At 42.6% G+C, this 20451-nt stretch overlaps 1 protein-coding gene across 3 annotated transcripts in view; it reads left to right on the top strand.

Annotated features, from left to right (window-relative positions):
* The window catches only part of LOC138268084 (sodium-coupled neutral amino acid transporter 7-like), a 179341-nt gene extending 159186 nt beyond the window's left edge, over positions 1-20155 (top strand). For all 3 annotated transcript variants that reach the window (XM_069217452.1, XM_069217454.1, XM_069217453.1), the window contains exons 9-11: positions 1159-1358; positions 14088-14142; positions 15325-20155. In XM_069217452.1, the coding sequence (XP_069073553.1) occupies positions 1159-1358; positions 14088-14142; positions 15325-15427 (358 nt within the window). In that variant the 3' untranslated portion in view covers positions 15428-20155. The remainder of the gene's footprint in view (positions 1-1158; positions 1359-14087; positions 14143-15324) is intronic.
* The last annotated feature ends 296 nt before the right edge of the window (positions 20156-20451 follow it).

Raw genomic sequence — 20451 nt, 5'->3', positions numbered from 1 at the left:
ATCAGTATTCAGACAGCTGCAGATGCCTCTCCTGTCACAGCCAGCCCTTCCTGAGTTGTGGCTGTCTGCACAAAGTGTAACTGCCCTAGACATAGATTGGAGTCAGGCTGCAAAACACCAGAATTCAAAAGCAGAGTAATGCCCATTTTCTAAAAAGTGGTATTTCTAAAACATTAATGTAAAATCTAACTACACCCACAAGCAGGATTTTTCACCACCAGTCCAAACATGCCCCCGCTGCTCCTTACACATCAGAAATCGCCACTTAAAAGTATATAACGGAATTCCCAATGCTAACCTATGAGAGGAGCAGCCCTCACAGCACTGAAAAACGATATAGGCTGTTTGTCACTACTAGGGCATGCAAAACATAAAAGTAGATGTCCTACCTCTTACATACACAAGACCCTGCTCACTGGGCTACCTAGAGCCTACGTTAGGGGTGACTTAGGTGTAGTAAATGTGGAGTTTAGGCTGTGGCAAGTAGTTTGAAATGGCAAGTTAAAGTGGCAGTAAATTGCACTGCAGTGGCAGGCCTTAGATATGTTTACAGGGCTACTTAAATGGGTCGCACAATCAGTGCTGCAGGCCCACTAGTAGCATTTAATTTACAGGCCCTGAGTATATGGTATACCACTTTACAAGGGACTTACAAGTAAATTGAATATGCCAAAAAGGTGTAAGCCAATCCTACCATCTTATAGGGGCGAAAGCACATGCACTTTAGCACTGATTCGCAGTGGTAAAGTGCCCAGAGTCCTAAAGCCAACAAAAAGAGGGTCAGAGAAACAAGAGAAGGAAGGCAAAAGGTTTGGGGATAACCCTGCAGATTTTCAACAGTCTTCCTGGCTGGCCTGCTGCATCAAAAGCTCACTTTGTAATGGTTTTGCTGCCTTCATAAACCATTATCTGATGTTTGGATGCTGCATGTAGTTTTGTGAGAACTCTTAAGTTGGACATTGAACCAAACGCAAGACACTTTCATGTACTGTAACAAACTCACTTTGTCCAGTTTCCATTTCCTCTTTTTCTTTCCCATCCTCTCTCCTGCTTTTTTGTTATGTGGCTTTCTCCCTCCTTTGTGGTTACATCCTCTGACCCCACAAACTGTGCTGCCAAAAAACTCTTTGAAATCCTGTTATCTCCACCCCTCTGCAGGGCAGTGCTGGAAGGACTCTGGCTGAGGTACAAGGGAGTCACAGTTGAGGAAGATGTGGTTATGGAGCGCCGTCGCCGGGTACTACAAACGGTCATATGGTTCCTTCTCACACTGGTCCTGGCACTCTTCATACCAGACATTGGGAAAGTCATTGCTCTCATCGGGGGGCTGGCAGCATGCTTCATCTTTGTCTTTCCAGGTAGGAATCCTTACAGATGTCCCTGTTCAGTTGTACAGTCACTTTCAATTATTTCACAGTTCCCCAACCTTCTGTCCTTCGTAATTCATCTGACCTCATTCTCTTACACCCTACAGAACTAAATCACTTTTTTCTTTTTCTTTCACCCTCTGTTTTGCTTTTCCACAGCTTCTTTCACTCTGTCCTCTACAACTCACGCCAGTCGGTCAGTCTCCCTTTTGCACCCTCTATTTCTTATTCTCTGCCTTTGGTGGCCTCGTTTTCTGCCCCTTCCGCAAACCTAAAGAGACTTTAGCAGCTGCCACTTTCCTAAACATCTGTCTTTTGCTGATGTCTCTTTTCTTAGTCCATATACTGCCCAGCCTTTCGGTCTCTCCTTTTCCCTGCATTGTTCCTCTATCCTGCTTTTTTTCCTTTTACAAGCATTTGATTTCTGTCACTGTTCATCCCCTCCTTGCCTTTCTATCGGCTTTCCTTTCCAGCCCATTCCCCGCCTGTTTCTTTCCTTCCAACGTCCTCCCTTTCACCAACAAAGCTGAAATTTCTGTCCCTAGCTCCCAGTTTCCCCTCCCTCATTAGCCTGCTCTCACTCCTATTCCTTTGGTTTATAAAATCCCCTATTCTTTGTCCCACATTTTCTGACAAGCTTTGATTTTTAACAAAAATGCCATCAGTGTGCAAGTTTATGGGCATAAGTCATATAGCGGTAGAAGTCAAACTTGACGTGATCCATGTGTGTGTAGAATACAAGATAGTAAGTGGTTGTGTTTCATTGCACTTATTCACCACATTGCCAGCACTGGTTTGTTGAAGTGGTTAGGGAAGAGCAACTGTGTTTGGGAATTAGGACCAAAGGCATGCTCTAGTAATGCTGAAGGGTCCTTGAAGCTGCATAAAGTGGTGGTGGTTGTTAACGTTAGGTGTTAAGGGGAGAAAGCGCAACATGTACGAGGGAGACTTTTAGCACTTTGCATGTGTGAAGCAACACCTGTGTGAAAGTGCTGTGTCTGAGATCCAGGGAAGCCCTCCCATGTTGCTGAATCTTGCGAGATACCATAACTAGAATGTCTTTGTAAGGTGGACAGGGCCTAGGGAGCAGGGAGGCATGTGAGGGACACTAAGGGGGTGCAGGTGTTAGGAATGAGCCACAAGATGTACTCCAGCTGTGGCACAGCGTGTAACATGTGACAGCTGGAGGCGAATATTAAGTATCATCCGGGCGCAGTTAACAATGATCCAGTTTGGCCACAAAGGAGGGGGGGCCTCAGTAACTTTATTTCGCTACGATTCTGCAGCTTAACCCCTTCGCTGCCACGCCTTTTCCCCCTCCTGTGCCGAGCCTTTTTTTGGCTATTTGGGGCAGTTCGTGCTTAGGCCCTCATAACGTTTTGTTCACATAAGCTACCCACGCCAAATTTGCGTCCTTGTTTTCCAACATCCTAGGGATTCTAGAGGTACCCAGACTTTGTGGGTTCCCCAGAAGGAGGCCAAGAAATTAGCCAAAATACAGTGAAATTTTCGTTTTTTTCAAAAACATGGGAAAAAGGGGCTGCAGAAGAAGGCTTGTGGTTTTTTCCCTGAAAATGGCATCAACAAAGGGTTTGCGGTGCTAAAATCACCAGCTTCCCAGCTCTCAGGAACAGGCAGACTTGAATCAGAAACCCCAATTTTTCAACACAATTTTGGCATTTTACTGGGACATATCCCATTTTTACGTTTTTTTGTGCTTTCAGCCTCCTTCTAGTCAGTGACAGAAATGGGCATGAAACCAATGCTGGATCCCAGAAACATTTCTGAAAAGTAGACAAAATTCTGAATTCAGCAAGGGGTAATTTGTGTAGATCCTACAAGGGTACAACTGAAAAAAAAAATATATTGAAATAGAGGTTAAAAAATCTGCAATTGTTCTCTACGTTTTACTCTGTAACTTTTTCCTGCAATGTCAGATTTTTTAAAGCAATATACCGTTACGTCTGCTGGACACTTCTGGTTGCGGGGATATATAGGGCTTGTAGGTTCATCAAGAACTCTAGGTACCCAGAGCCAATAAATGACCTGCACCCTGCAGTGGGTTTTCATTCTATACCGGGTATACAACAATTAATTTGCTGAAATATAAAGAGTAAAAAATAGCTATCAAGAAAACCTTTGTATTTCCAAAATGGGCACAAGATAAGGTGTTGAGGAGCAGTGGTTATTTGCACATCTCTGAATTCCGGAGTGCCCATACTAGCATGTGAATTACAGGGCATTTCTCAAATAGACGTCTTTTTTACACACTCTCTTATATTTGGAAGGAAAAAATGTAGAGAAGGGCAAGGGGCAATAACACTTGTTTTGCTATTCTATGTTCCCCCAAGTCTCCCGATAAAAATGGTACCTCACTTGTGCGGGTAGGCCTAGTGCCCACGAAAGGAAATGGCCCAAAACACAACGTGGAATCATCCCATTTTTTTTTTTTTAGAGACCTAGGGGAATTCAAGATGGGGTGACTTGTGGGGCTCTGACCAGGTTCTGTTACCCAGAATCCTTTGCAAACCTCAAAATGTGGCTAAAAAAAACAAATTTTCCTCACACTTCGGTGACAGAAAGTTCTGGAATCTGAGAGGAGCCACAAATTTCCTTCCACCCAGTGTTCCCCCAAGTCTCCCGATAAAAATGGTACCTCACTTGTGCGGGTAGGCCTAGCGCCCACGAAAGGAAATGGCCCAAAACACAACATGGACACATCACATTTAGGCAGAAATGGCCTAAAATAAATTTGCCCATCCTGGGGAACGACCCTTGCCTACGGGGTCGCTCCCCTTGCGTGACGGCGCAAAAAAAAAAGATCCCTGGTGCCTAGTGGTTTCTGCCCCCCTTGAGGGCAGATTGACCTAAAATCGGCCGATCTGCCCCCAAAGCGGGCAGGAATGGCCTAAATACAATTTGCCCCGCCAGGGCAGCGACCCTTGCCTAAGGGGTCGCTCCCCATCTCTAAACAAACAACCAAACAAAGAAAAAAAATTGCCCTGGTGCCTAGAGGTTTCTGCCCCCCCCCCCCCCCCGGGGGCAGATCAGCCTAATAACAATAGGCCGATCTGCCTCCAGGGGGGGCAGAAATGGCCTAAAATAAATTTTCCCCCACCCGGGGAGCGACCCTTGCCTACAAGGTCGCTCCCCTTGCGTGACGGCGCAAAAAAAAGATGCCTAGTGGTTTCTGCCCCCCTTGCTTTGCAATCCGGCTGCCAAAACGCAGAGAGGTATTTCAAAGGGAAGGAAATACATTTCCTTCCCTTTGAAGCCTCCTTGCCTCCTCCACGTGATCAGAAGAGTAATGCTTTGCATTTCTCTTCCGATCATCGCGCTAGAAGCTGAGCTTCCAGTGCGAAGGAGGAGGCATTGTGACAATCAGGGCGTGCTCACGTGCTGACGTCACAGGCGAGGTTGGGGGGGTCGGGGGTGGAAGGGGAAGGGCTTCCCCTTCCATCCCTGACTTGGGGGGGTGGGGGTGAACCCCACAGAGGGAGCGCTAGCGCTCCCTCTGGGCTGGGTGCCCAGGACGTAATGGTTACGTCCTGGGCACAGCAGCACTGTGCCGCAGGACGTAACCATTATGTCCTCGGCACAGAACCGGTTAAAAGTATAGATAAACAATAATACAAACAAGAAAGACGCTCAAATACAAATTTGATCCTCACGTCCCCTTATAAAACAACATAAAATCTAATTATATAATTATTGCAGGAGTCTAGCAGCCCAGGCTTAATGAAACCCCAACCATGAAGTTTAAAAAACTTCTTTTAAAACCATTCAAAATTGCAACAATCTTGTGCAAGACAATACACTTTCTACTCTTCGCAATGACCGAAAAGGCATACAAATAAAGTACAAATGCTCATTCAACATGTCTAAATATTCGGATACAGATACATAAACTAAGATCTTGCTCCCTGACAAAATACAATCTATTACTGTAGTGCCCAATTTAAAATCTTTAAGCTGTAATGGTGACGTTGAGTCCGATGGGAGGTCCCAAGCAGGAGACTTAATTATACTCATGTCGTGGAATATAGCTGGAGTAAAAACGAAAATGGTTGAGAAGGAATGGCAGACCATAATAAGCTCATCACATATAATCTGCCTACAAGAGACATGGCATACGGGATCCTTCTTTATTGAAGGATATGCCACATTCTCCACCCCAGCTTCTGCCTCACCTAGTGGTAGGGCAAAGGGAGGATTAGCAATACTGATTTCAACACTGGTACCGTATATATTGGTGAAATCCTCCCTTGATTCCCCCTACTATCAGTTTTTATATTTTCGGATAGATGGAATTTTAGGAATTGTTTTAATAAACTATCACAATAATAAATTTGATGGCACCAATAGAGTAGTGGCATCGACTCTTCAGGAAGATTTACAGACTTTTGTAAATGATATAACTTCAAGCTATATAATAATATGGGTTGGAGATTTTAATATCGGGACATGCCAGAATACTATAGAAAAGACATGCGGATTTGTCGACGATGGGGGGAGCGCACAATTGCATTTTTTTGCATAATAATTACGGAATTGCACTGAATGAAATATTATTTAGATATGATTTAGAATTGATGGAACAAGACAGGCTTAAAGTAATGAAGCTTCCATCGTTTATAGGAAGAGGACATTTCTCATTAATTGACCACATATTAATGTCTAAGAGTAATATGGATATGGTCGAATCCCTGAAGATTGAGCCAACCATCTGTAGTGATCATCTCCCCTTGTTATTAACTATGAGATTGGCTAAACCTTTTAATATAGGTGAACGACTGGCAATGAATATAGGAATAAGAAGGGAAAATGGTATTGTAATTAAATGGACTGGGCTAAATGAAATAGATGTGATGAAAAAAGTTGTGACACGACATTGTCAAGAAATTCTCAAATGTACAGAATATAATCAAAGCCCATATGAGATCTTAGGATCCTTTAACCAGCTTAGAAATGCCATTGCAGGAAGCCTAGTGAGAACATCAGGGAACTAAAAGAGTGAAAAAGTGGGGTGGTTTGATCATAATTGTTCATTAGCAAGCCAGGAATTAAAACAAGCCCTGCAGGCTTGACCAAGAAATAGGGAAGAGGTAATTATTAAACGCTCGAACTACAAACACGCACTAAAGACCAGGAAGGCACAATTGAGAGCTAGGGCATGGGCTAATCTTGAGCAAGCAACGACTCTAAGAGACAGTACTCTATTCTGGAAAACAATTAACCAACCATTCCTAAAATATAATGATGCACCCAAAATAACAGTACACGTTCCGTCATCAGAATGGCTTTCTCATTTTGGCTCAATTTTTAACCCAGATAATCTGACTACTCACACATCGAATATTGGGATAATTGAGATTAAGCCACCCTTTTTGAAACCAGTTAGTATAGGGGAAGTGAAATCTGCTATGGGAAGATGTTTGAAAGGGAAGGCACCAGGCCCTGACGGGGTGCCAGTAGATGCCTATTTGACACACATTGATCTATGCTGCCCTATTTTGACCCAAGGTTTTTTTGAGTGTGACAAAGGGATACATTTTAACATATCGGACTGAAAGCATAATTGTTCCTATTTTCAAAAAGGGAGATAGAGGTGACCCCAAATGCTATCGGCCAATCTCACTTTTAGATACCTCTGTTAAATTGCTGGGAAGAGTACTCCTAGAAAGACTAGAATCATGGGCAACCAATAACCATATACTCACAGAGGCTCAATTGGGATTTAGGCCTGGGGTTGGTACTCTGGAACAATGTATAAACCTTAATTTAATAATAAGTAAATATACAATAGCAAGGAAGGGTCATATGTTCCTTTGTTTTGCAGATCTTAGCAGTGCTTTTGACTTGGTGAATCATAGTATGCTGTGGAAAGTTTTAATAGATATGGGTGCGCCCTTAGATATAATAAGCTTCTTGGCGCAATTATATAATCATCTAACAGCGCGGGTGAGATATGGAAGAAATGGCGAGTGTACCCCAGGTTTTAGGATAGGGAGAGGAATACGTCAAGGCTGTGTTCTGGCGCCTCTTCTATTCTCCCTTTACATAAATGGAGTAGATGCCCATTTAAAAAATATGGAAATTGATACCCCTAAAATAGGAGAATGTTCTATCCCAGTCCTTTTATACGCAGATGATGCAGTACTGCTGTCACGAACAGCAAATGGGTTGCAGCGGTTAATCGAGGGCTTTGTGGAATTTATGGAGGAAAGAGATATGTTGTTGAATATGAGCAAAACGGTTGTAATGACCTGTGGACAGGGAAAGGCCAGGAAGAAGGCTTTTTTTATTAAGGGCCATAAATGTGAAGAGGTGAATGGATTTACATACCTGGGTATACAATTTTCTAATATGGGTCATTGGAAACAACATCTAGAAATTATCAAGATGAAGTATGTTAGGACAACTGAGGCTGTTTTTAGATTTTCAAAAAGCATTGGCAATAAACCCCTTAGGGAAATGCTGCAAATTTACAAAAGCAAATCAATTAACAGCATTACGTATGGTTCTGCCCTTTGGGGTTTGATGCCAGAGATCCATTCATTACAAGTGCTAGAGAATAAAAAAAAATTGCAGACTACTTGCAGTTCCAAATACCACCTCCACATTTAGGGTACACAAGGAGTTGGGTCACCCTTATGTGGAAGATCTAATATACACCAATGCGCTGTTGGCTTGGCATGGCATTTGGTCTAAAGAAGGGACACATTTTACCCAAAAGATTATTAAAGATTGCCTTACATTAGATTATTGGGATAGAATTCCATGGTTAATGCATTTAAAAGATTTGTTGAAAGGTATAAATCTAGCTCCAAATTTGGACAATCCAGGTATTATCCTCCAATTTAGCAAGAAAGAATTGAAAAATCAACTAATGGCATGGAGGGCTAGTGATAGAGAAAATAGAGAATGCAGGAAATCAACAGTAGCACTTTATATGACTGAAAATAACAAGGTAATGCCAAATTATTTGCTGATAGTAGCAAACATTCAGGATAGATTTATCTGACCCAAATGCGCTTTAGAATGTTGCACTTTTTGGTAGCTTTCCCAAAGGTGAGGATTTGGAGTAAAAGCCTACCGAAGTGCCCCTGTGTGGACGATTTGCACAATCCACAATGCACTTTATTATATCTTGTAAATTTTATCACCACATTAGAAAGCAATTTTTAAAACCTTTATTTGTTTATTAACAAATTATTTTACTGTAGAGAAGCTTTTAATTATTTATGTAAACTGGATACCAATGAGAAATGTGATGCAGTGATAAAATGTATCCTAAATGCCATAGAACAAAGGAAAAAGCTGTCGTATTTAGAAAACCTCCGGTATTAGAATGAATAATCGCTCAATTTGTAGTAGAAAAGGCTTTTTTTATTTTTTTTTATACTAGTAATGTTTTCTTGAAGTATCTTATTGTATATTTTTACTATTTTAAAGAGATTGTTTATCTTTTATGGAGTAAAATCCAATTAAGATTGATTTGAATTGATACATAAACTTTAATAATGTATAAACATTTTTAAAAAGCTTGTATAAAATTTCCAATAATGTTACACAGATTATTGGACAAAAGTTATTTCCCTATATTAAAAAAAAAAAAAAGAGCAATAGATTGCAGATAAAGTGCAGATGCTTTCTAAAGTGCCACTCCTGAAGGGAGAACACTTAGAATTTCCTCCTTGCTAATGGTCCTTTAAGACGAGGCTCGCCTTCTTACTGTACTGAATACCAGATAAACGATGCCACTACAGGGCATACCAAAGGACCATCCAGTTTTTTCAAAAAAAGAGAGAGCAGGTCTGCACTGCCTAAAATTATGTTTTAAGAAGGAGAATCAAGAATTATTTTCCTAGTGACCCCATACAGTGAACATAAAAACCATAATATGCAGATTAGACTAAGCAGCAGTTCCATTTCACAGGCCCAGCTCCTCCAGAGAATAACATTTTCGGGGTACCCTAGCATTAGTGATAAGTAATTAAAGCGAAACCTCCTTAGAATTAAGCAATGCAGATAGTTCTGTATGGATAACAGATAAGGTTGCAAACCTGTATACGAGGGAATTGAGCTATAGAAAACAACTGTGGCTTTATTTTTATTAGACACCACCCTTTTGGCCCCAGCAATAGCAAAAATATCTGCTTCACCTTTATCTTACTACTGAACAGGCATGAGTTTGGCGAGACAAATAAGCCGGGGAGCCCTATTTCCTCAAGGGTCGTTTTAAAACATGAAATCCAAGGAACTTCAAGGGCTGAGTGCAATTTTAGACAATCCTCAAACACCCACTGATTTAAGGAAGCAGATTTTCTTGTCCAAATTGAGTGCCATAATAGCAGGGGGCCAACTTAATTTTATCCATAGGATAAGGTGAACCTAACTCATTGTGGCACACAATATTAACACAGCTATGTGGCACTGCTAAAAGATTTTTAGGAAAACATCCTCAACAACTGACTTATGCCCCCTTCAATGCGCGAGGCACTGCTGATCACGCTACTCAAGCCGGGTAAGCCCCCAGTACAGTGCTCATCTTATCGTCCGCAGTCTTTATTAAATGTGGATGTTAAAATTTATGCTAAGATATTGGCAGAACGGATAGCCAAGCTGCTGCCGAAAATGGTGCGGCCAGAGCAATCCGGGTTTGTACCGGGCCGCAGTCTCACTATGAACCTCCGAACACTGTTCGGCGCCATACAGAACATAAACCCAGAAGCTGAAGGCGGTGGCGGTTTTCTTGGACGCTGAAAAGGCGTTTGACTCAGTAGAATGGTGCTTTATGAAGGCGGTTCTACGGCGGTTTGGTGTGGGGGACATTTTTATGCACCTGGTGTCCACACTGTATGGGGAACCATCGGCCAGATTGAGAATCAATGGGATGGTTACTAACGCATTCCCTATCACTATGGGCACCAGGCAGGGATGCCTGCTGTCCCCTCTCTTATTCGCACCTGTGGCTGAGCCCCTGGCGTGTGCCTTATGGGAATATCACAATCCTTGAGGTCTCTGCTTTTCCAGCTATACCCTCCTACTCTCAGCCTACGCGGATGACGCGTTACTATATATTAAAGACCTGCAGCGCAATGTTGCTCCGGTAGATCGCGCGATATGGTACCTTTTCAGGCCTTAAGGTGAACTGGGGCAAATCCATTATGTTTCCCCTGATGCCGGCGACATCACAGGTAGATGTGGGGTTCCTCCTCAGATGGCAGGCACGCTTGGTCAGATACCTGGGCATCAGAGTCCATACGGACCCTAAGTTGGTGATGACAGATAACTTTGCGGTCGCTCTGGAGGCACTGGCATGTGACATAGAGAGGTGGATTAGACTCCCACGCTCGTTGATGGGCCGCGTAGCTCTTATAAAAATGGTAGTGCTCCCTCGATTTCTGTTCCTATTTCAGAATATCCCTATGTCATTACTAAAAACATACTTTACAGCTTTGAGAGGTTTACTTATCAAATTAGCATGGGCGGGTAAACAGGTGCGAGTTAGGTAGTGCACCCCGACGCTCCCATATGAGCTCGGTGGACTAGGAGCCCCAGACCTGGAGACCTCCTATTATAAAGTTGCGCATGTTGCGGTCGCTCATACCTGGGTCTATGGGTCCAGTGACATCCTGTTTCTACAAATAGAGCGTGAACTGGCATCCCCGGTACTGTTGCAGAGTAGGATATTCCATACTCCAGACAAACGTTGTGGCAAGCTGGTGTCTCTGAACACTGTTGGGTGTGCTTGGCATGGCTTACTACATAGGCAGGGATTACTAAACTCTCTGCATACACCCTTGAGGTGGTGTGCTTGGTTTGAGTTGTGGCGGGAAAAGAGTCTAATACATGCCATGGGCACCCTAGATATCACCACTATGGGGGATTTGTTTGAGGATGGTGTTATGAGACCATGGGAAATGATAGAAGAACAGATTACTGGGTCAACCACACTGCCCCAATATCAATATTACAGGGTGAGACACGCTATTGCAGCTCACTTGGGGGAAGATATGCGGGAGCCCCCAGATATGCTGGCCTTATCCATGGTGCTGGTGAATGACCAGCCCCGGAGACTGGTATCATGTTTCTATGCACACATACAGAAGACACGTCTCAATGACTTGAACAAAGCACAAATTGAATGGCAGAGAGATTTGGGGGTGCAGCTCACTAATGATCCGTGGCGTTATTGTTGTTCATTGACTCGCACTGTCTCCTTGAATGGCCAACATCGTCTGATTCATTTTAAATTTCTAAACAGAGTATACTATACTCCCCTTAGACTTTATAGATGTGGTTTGTGCACTAATGGGACTTGTCCCAGGTGCAGTGAAGACCACGCACATTTTCTCCATATGTCCTTAGCCTGTGCCGGGGTGCAGCGATTCTGGGGGTCGGTTTTCGGGGAGCTGGAGGTGATATGTGGACAGCGAATCAGTTGTGAGACGATTTTGGCGTTGCTGGGTTGGCACAGAGACATACCAAAATCAATCAGGCGGTTGGTGGCTATTGGCCTGCTGCTAGCTAAGCGTCGAATTGCCATGCGTTGGGATCGTGGCCCGGTGCCGACAGCGGAAGAATGGCACAAACATGGTGTATTGTAACACACAAACAGACGTTTATAGCGAACTACTTCCACCAACTAATAAACCAGCGAAATATTGGGACATCTACAAACAATATTTAATTGGTAAAGAAACAGGTGAACCAGAGGGCGCGCGTAGTGGCACTTGAAGGGAGAGTGGGGTTGGAACTGTGAAGGCATTAGTTTGGATGTGGATGTTAATAGTAATGTGGAGGGCTCCTACTAGAACTCTTTGGACGATGCTGGGACTGTCTGGCTCTGTATAATTGTCAATTACATTGTAATTGGATGCAATTGCCTTTTTTTTTTTTTTTTGCCTTTACTGTATGTGAAAGTGTTTAAAAGCATAAATAAAATAATTTTAAAAATCCTCAACAAGCTGTGACTCCTGGGTGTTCACCATACCCCAAATAGCTGCCCCATACGTGGCTGTTGACAGATTTTGCAGCATAAATGGTCAACAGCTCGTGCACTGGTTTCATGCCTAACTTCTTGCTGACGTTTGACACCACATAGATGGTCCTTTCAAACATAGCCACTCTGTTAGCCACCATTGGTTTCCAACAATACTTGTTATCAAAGAGGACATCCAAATAAGAGAAGCTTGTAGCCTCACCTACCCTATGCTTGTTAACTCAAAAGATCGTACACCACTTTGGCCTTTTACCACATATCAGCGTAAAGGTTTTGCTTTCATTGACCTGTAAGTCTAGCTTCTTCTTGAAAGTAGTATAATCCTCGATTAGACTTTGCAGTGCTCGGCCTGTCCTGGCCACGAGCACTGCATAGAGTAGTATGGGAAGGGGCCGGGTGCCGATGCATGTAACATCTCTTGCTTTCCAAGGCTGCTTCCACTCTGTTAATATACAAGGTAAAGAGGAAGAGAGCAAGAATGCACCCTTGCCCTACCCCAGTCTGATTTTAAGAGTTTACGCATTCTCCCTCCCGACCATAGGGCACTGAGGCACTCGCCTCAGAGTACAGCTGCCTGATGAAAACAATAATGTCATCCACTATTCCAATCTCATCCATGATGCTGAGGCAGTGGCTTAGGGTCGCTGAATACAATATGGGGCTGGTTTTGGAGATTGGTGCTTGATAAGAGGATCAAAGCTATTTGGCAGAGGTTTCAGGAATGAAAAATACATTGAAACTATTTTGCCGATATTTGCGGTCATCTGTTTGAAAGGTGTCTGGCTCTGGGTTCTGCTCTGAATATCTCCGTGGTAATAGCTGCTGTGTTTGCTGTCTCTATAAAACGAGCCGTCACCTAAATCATCACAATCAAGTAAGGTCAATATTAGTGGTTACAGTCTTTGAGTCTCACATAATCCCCTCTTACTTAATCCTCTCTAGTCCTCGCCTCCTTCACTACCGTATATTTTTATCTAGACCAGGTCTCTGCTTCAATTTTCTGTTCATTACTTCTCCCCTCCTCACGTTTCTCTATTTTCCCTCCTTCTTGTGTCTCTCGCTACCTTTCTTTTTTCCTGCCTGTGGTCCCCTCTTGGTATGTGTGGTGTTTAATGATTTGCTTTTTGTCCCTATCCCTTGTTCTTGGGCCCTGTGGCCTCTTACTGCACTGCCAGGTCACAGACCTTACCGGTCCTCCAATCTCTGCTCACAGTCGTGTTGCTCAGAGACTTCCCTTTCATTGCTTTCTCTTGCAGCCATGATTCCAATCTCCTTTTTCATATGTTATTACCTCTGGGATATTACCTGGGTTAATCACTCCTGTACCTGTGTCTTGTTTGGCCAACATGCCTTTGTTTTCTCCTTTTTTACTGTTGACATTTATCCTGAATGTGTATACCTTTCTGAAGGATTTCCTCTGAAATGAAAAAACAAAAAAGCAACTGTTCTAAGGAAGTTCGGAAAGGAAGAAAAGGACTGTTGACACAAATATGGTGCCCATCTAGTAATTAATTACGAATGAAATTAAGATAAGGAGAGAATGTGGTGTTTGAGTCAGTTTTAGGTGCTTAGTTTGACTCTCACCTGCCCCTTGAACTCCAGATGAAGTGGAAGAATTCCAGGAAATTTGGCAGTCGGGCTGCGATGGCACAGACAGTGGTACTTTAATTCTGGCGCCACTTGCATAAAAAAATCCATTTTATTTTTTCTAGGGCTGTGTTTGATTCAAGCCAAGCTGTCTGAAGTCCAGGAGAGCAACTCCAGGCGGTAAGGGTTGAGATTTTGACTACTACAGGCCTGGTGTTAACAAGCTGGAATGGAAACATCCTGCTCATTACTGACCTACTAATCCTACCTTGTGTGCACTACTCACATCTTCATGCGCATAATAGAAAGTCGCCAAAGCACTTTAATGGTAACAGCAGCATTCCTCACCATGTCACTACTGGAAGGTGGGACTCTTCTTTAAGGCATCTCCGTATTGAACAACAGCATAGAGTACTCTTCCAGCACTAAAAGCGCTCTCAGCCATACGACAACGCCATCCTGATCAGCATAGTCACTTTTAGTTCTAACACCTCTCACATATCTGTAAATGCATCTATTTCAGGCCTGCACAAGCCCTTCTATTCAAGAATTGTGACTTCTGACAACTCAGAAAAATTTCCTGAGTACTAACCTCCGTTATTCTACTTCTGAGACATACTACAACTTAATTAACGCACCTTCATCCCAAACCTTTAAGGCCCAAGCTATTCTAATATGGTGTCTCTCACAACTCGGTAAATTGGTCTCAGCCCAAAAAGTGGACTGTGATGCTATTACTCCTTGCTAGGCACAGAATTGCCATGTCTGGGATGCGTGGACTGGTAACAACGATATTGAAATGGCTGAGAGATTCATTATATTGCTATGACCTTTTTGACATGTTCTCATCCACATTACCAACTAAAAACAGGCCAGAAAACACATAAGGCCCATTGAGATTGTATCCTGCCAACAGTCTCATTGATACACTTGGGAACTCAAGACCCATTACTCAAGAGGCCCAACAGGCCACATAACTACGAGGTATACCACACACTTTACTGGATGTCTACAAACTAAATGGGCTGCTACTGCTTATTCAGCCAGGTGGCAAGTGTGTAGTAGTAAGGGTGCGCTTATGTTAATGCTTACATGCATTATGAATTGTATACAAATTGATTGAAATGTCTAGTTACATTGTTTTGCTTAAAATATACATGCATACATACAGCTATAAAACTGCCAAAATGCTAACTGTCTACTTTTCTCAGTCCTAATGAGTTGCAAAACCCATAACCCAATTCTTGGATCACTTTCTAATTCTGTTGGTGCACCTCACTGCTCTTGACATCCAGTGTTGAAAAGTGTGCCGAGGTTAAGAATTGTGCATTCTCACCTTATCTTTGTGTGTTCTGTTTACAGGTGGTGTGCTCTGGTCAGTTATGGTGTGCTGCTTGTAGTCCTCGGAGCATTTATCTTCGGACAGACAACAACCAACGCCATCCTAGTAGACCTGAGTGGGTGATGCCATAGATGTAGCCGGATGCCTGGCCTTCACCATTGGAGCCTGGAAGGAGCCATTGTGTGTTCAGAATGCAGAGACACTATGCTCTCAATCCTTGGCCCTGCCCACCTTCAAGTGAACTGGCAGGGGGCTTGTATGGGTCTTTGCGACATAACCACAATGGTTTAGGTTCAACTGCTACACACCTCTCTTCTCCTCTCCAAATACTCACCACTCTCTAAAGTGCTTGTTCGATTAGCGACCACTAACCAAAGGGAATCAGAATGGTGCAAAAGCTTTCTGGGGTTGCATCTATTCATGCTTTTTGTCAGGGACATGGGACATTCCCACCAGTGCATGCATGACTGCACTTTTCTCCTCAGTGATGCCTTTCCACCTTTCAGTGTGTGTTTCCTGTGAAGTTGACTGATCCCTCATGCATGCACGTATGTGTGGGGAGGAGCATTTTAAGTGCACTTCATGCTTAGTCTCCCCGTTTTGGAGGGTAATCACGGAAAAACTGCGTACACACAGGAGGCCTCTGCACTGCTTGCACTGTATTCCATAAGAAAATGCCCTTCTGTGGAATATCACTAAGCCATCTTTCTCATAGGTGTGGAGATAGTGACAAAATGGTTTAATCTAACATTCCAATTTTTGACTCCTGGCCATGCTCGCCCGTCATGTCTTTCTCGCTGTCTGTTTTTACATCTGCCTAATTCTGTTTATATAGTTTTCTCCCTATGTCCATTCCTCCTAACCTTCCTGGCGGTTCATCTCCTCTTTACACATATTTCTTCTCTCACCTGCTTTTTTTGTCACTTTCTGTAGTTTTTATAGTCCGTTTATTTTGTATCTCTTGCACAGTCTTTTTTTTTTTCTCTTGCTTACCTTGTCTCCTTACCTTCCAAATGATTTTCCCATTTCTGCTGGTTTGCATCCTGGCCTTGCAAAATCTCCTTTCCTGTCTCTTTTTCCTTCTTTCCTTTAATCTTCTAATTGCATTCTCTGTCTCCTTCCAGGCTTCCATCCTCTTCCTCCACTTTCTTACAGACACACCTTTTGTTACTTGTGTATTCCTTGTGGTGTAGCCTAAGAAATTATTAATCTACTGTTGCCCTCAAACCATAGAGCAGGGTCTTCTTGATGCTCGTCTATAGACAGCACAAACATTATAAAACTGCCCAACAGTCTCTTGCGCACAAGTTCAAGAAAACAGCAGTTGAACAACTTAAGTAATGAGTCGGACGCAACAGTCAGTTCAGCGCATTCTCTAATACAAGCACATTTTCACGTGGAATCATTATCACATTTTTTTAATTGAGCGGTGCTCGATTTTAAGTTCAGTAACTAACAAATCCCTGAACAGTCTTGTGTATGCATGTTTTAAGTTAACATTTATGTTTTTAATCATTGAAGAAACATTTTATTATATTTTATTTTTGTGCAACACCTCTAGTGAAACGATCACAAGGCAGCACAGTTCTGTTGTTTTAAAGCCTAGAGGGCTGTGACTGTTTACAAAAGTCAGTCTTCTTGAAGACAACACTTTCCTCACCTGTCAACCTTTCTGCCAGCTTACATTAGTATTGCTTTTGTACGGGTAGTTGACTTAACAAGATGTTCATTTCAGCAGGTGACTGGGATATGGTGAGGACTCAATGATAATTTAAGCATCATCGAACCATCATAACACAAAAGAAACCACCCTTCAGGGCAGTCAACAAAAACCTAGTTGAAAGCCCGCCTTTGAAGTAAGTTTTTGTTGATTGGGCCTGGAATTGTTGGAATTGAGAAACAGCAGGAGGAAGCATGGTGATGTTCTGCGACTGTAGATGCGGTCAGCAGCAACCATGAAGTGGGTGAGCGAACCACATGATCTGCAGCAGTACAGAAACTCATTGAAGCTATTAACATTGTAGCCAAACATGAATCAGGGACGAGATTGAATCGCCGTCTGCCTCCACAGGGAGGAAGCAGAATTACGTTTTTTTAAGTGGAGCATCAAGCTGTTGGATCTCTTTGCCTCTTAAGGCAAGCCCAGGTTCTCCAAATATGCTTCTTAATAATGGACAAAAGGCAAGGCTAGTTTGGGGGTTCATTCTCTCCCCCACCCGCCCCCATTGAAAGAATTCTAGTTAAACTGTGGCTGATAATTTTTTTGATTTCTGAATGCTCTGGTTGGGGCAGTGTGTGGGATTCATTCCCTCTCTTTCCCACTGAGGGCCTGCCCTTCCAAAAGTGAGAGGAAGGGCAGCCTTTACTTCGCAACACTGAACTTGAGTGTATGGTTGCCAAGAGCCTGACCTGTTATTCTGTGGTCCTCTTAATTAGTACTGTTTTGACTTGAAAGGGATTTAATTCATTTTCACTGGGGCATTTAAGATGGTACTTTTTAGTGACAATTACATTATCTGGCAGAGTAAACAAGCATTAGTCCTTGTCCGCTGAAAAACACTAAAAATATGTGTGTGTGTATGTATGTGTGTGTGTGTGTGTGTATATATATATATATATATATATATATATATATATAGTGTGTGTGTGTGTGTGTGTTCTACAGTGATTAAAGTGGTTATTTGTTTTCAACTAAGACCTTGTCAGGGGGTTAACATGGATCAGAAGTTTAATTTCCTGTGCCTTTTGCTAACCCCTATTTGGCGGGAAAGTGGATTCACATAAATGTGAAAGCAAGTAGGGATTTTGCATTTTATTTTGCTCAAAGTAAGCAGCTGAATTCTTTCAGTAGCTAGTTTATTATCCTTTGGTGTACCATAGTCTGAAATGAAGCTCTCAGTGATGATTTGTTTTTAATTATGAAACATGTCAGATTCTAAAGCAGTATTTTAATTAGGATATTTCACCCACCATCTGAATTCTTAGGCGTGTTCTGGGCTGTGAAGAGGATGATCGGTTCAGTTAGGCCATGTAGAAAACGTTTTTTTGCTAAACCACTTTTAGTCATTAGAGTTAGCATTGCCTGCAAAATATGAATTCTTGTGAATAGTCCAATACCTTTGTAGAAAGAGGCCTCATTGTAAAACTATGCATATTTTTTACTATAGTATCCTAAGTACCGTAAACACCCCCCATCCTAAGCAATGTCCGCCTGCCTTCACTGCTGCTCTACACCTCTGTATTCCTAGCATGCAACTAGACAGAATGAAAGGGAACTGAGGCCAGAAGGCAGTACAGGTTTCTTATATTGGGGGAGGGGGGCCTTAGGGTGACGCTGCGCACATGTATGGTCCCTTCCAACACATTGTGCTCTGTAACATGAAATGGCCCCCATAGTTGAGGTCTGGATGTCCTCGGTGGAGGAATGAATAGGTGAGTGTTACTAGACAGTGAATGCAAAAGCTATTGTGTCGCTTTTTTTTATGAGGGGGAGCTTTTCAAATTGTTGCCCTTAATTTCGACAACCTTTAAGCCTAGTCGTTTTTGCTGTCCCTATGGGTAGCAGAGACGAACTTGAAAGAGGAGCCTTGGGGAAGAGTTCTACACTGAGAGATTGGAATAGTAGGGACACTTCCCTAGGGATAGGCTTTCATCTCTGGAGGGACACAGAAGGAAAGTAAATGTAAAATGGAGTAGTACAGAGGGGATAAAAGTGTGGAAGTGTTCGGGTTTCTCTCTACTTTGTGGAAATGCACTGACAGAGAAGAAGGGGGAACTACATTTATTACACAAAGTGATAAATGGGTCTGAAGGGACAGATCTGCTTGTAAATTATATTTATTACATACAATTCTGTACACATAAATACAATATGAGGGAAATAGGTGCCTCAAAAAGTTGTCTTGCCCCTGCAGTCATAAAGAGGGAGCGAGGTGGACATACATGCCTGCCCAGTGCCTTTTCTCTATGCAGCGATGGGGGCAATTGTGACAGCAAAGCCAAGGGGCAATGTTTATTCCTTACAGTTTGTATTAAGTAGTGTTTTTAATATAATCACTTCTCTTTTCCTTGGTGTGTGGGTCTTCTTTTCCTGTTATGACGTGAACTACAACTCAAGCGACATTTTGGAAGCAGGCTAGAATTTTACATGTCCAGGCTGCTTCTGATTGTAAACCTCATTTCTGGGGACCTACCTTACAAAATGGTTATTTACCTCCCTAACACAATTTAGGCAATACAGAATGCATTTATTTTGTTCAGTGTAAACTCTATTTCTGTGAATTTTTAGCTCATGTACTTTTTTTTTCAAGAAGTGTGTACTGTTTCAGGGATAAAAGGGACAACTCTGCGTTAGTGAGAGCGAAATGAAATCTGGGAAATAATCTTAAGCAAAGGGAAACTAGAGCTGTCTACCTATCACTTTGAGCGTTAAGTGGCCACATGGTGGGAAGCCCAAAACTGTTCTCTGTAGGTAGCTGAGTATTCTGGGTTAGACTAAAGGAACGATGACACTTGGCAAACAACGTAGCTGTGTTGAGTGATTAGGGAAGTGATTTAAGAATGGTTTGAGGCTATTCTCTCCCTCTGTCTTGCAGACTCGGGTATTCAGCCTTGGGACAAGTTTCACCTCTCATGAGGTGTAATTGCTAACTAAACCCTTACAGGTAGTCTGGCTCAGTACCACCAGCAATAGCTCTATTCATTGTTGATGCAAGTACATGTGACGAGGGTGTTGGTGCTAAGAGACACGGATAAAACTCTTGCAACAAAGAGCTTTAGTTTTGCCGTCTTTTAAATGATTTACATTTTTTTTTTTACACTAATAAAGTTATTTGTGACATCTAAAGCCAATATCTGTGTCTTGTATGTTCATTTTGTTTGCAAGGAAATCCTGTATTTGTTTTTGTTATATTTTTGAAGCTGGTTCATTGTGTTGATGTGAAATTACATGGCTCAAGGGGAAGGTTCTCCGCAGTGGTCTCGGTTGAGCTCGAGATCACGGTCCTTTTCCCCCATCTGACTCTTGCGTCTGAGCCAGTTTAATGGTTCCAAGTTGTGACTTTGATACATTTCAGTCATTTGTCAAATAGTCCTACTTTTAACCTCTGCCACGGGGTTAACTACTTCACATGAAATGTGAGAAAGTT

This window comes from Pleurodeles waltl, chromosome 12 (genome assembly GCF_031143425.1).
Source record: "Pleurodeles waltl isolate 20211129_DDA chromosome 12, aPleWal1.hap1.20221129, whole genome shotgun sequence".
Taxonomy (NCBI): Eukaryota; Metazoa; Chordata; class Amphibia; order Caudata; family Salamandridae; genus Pleurodeles; species Pleurodeles waltl.
The sequence above is the reverse complement of the archived record's forward strand: the minus strand, read 5'-3'. Positions and strand labels throughout refer to the sequence as shown.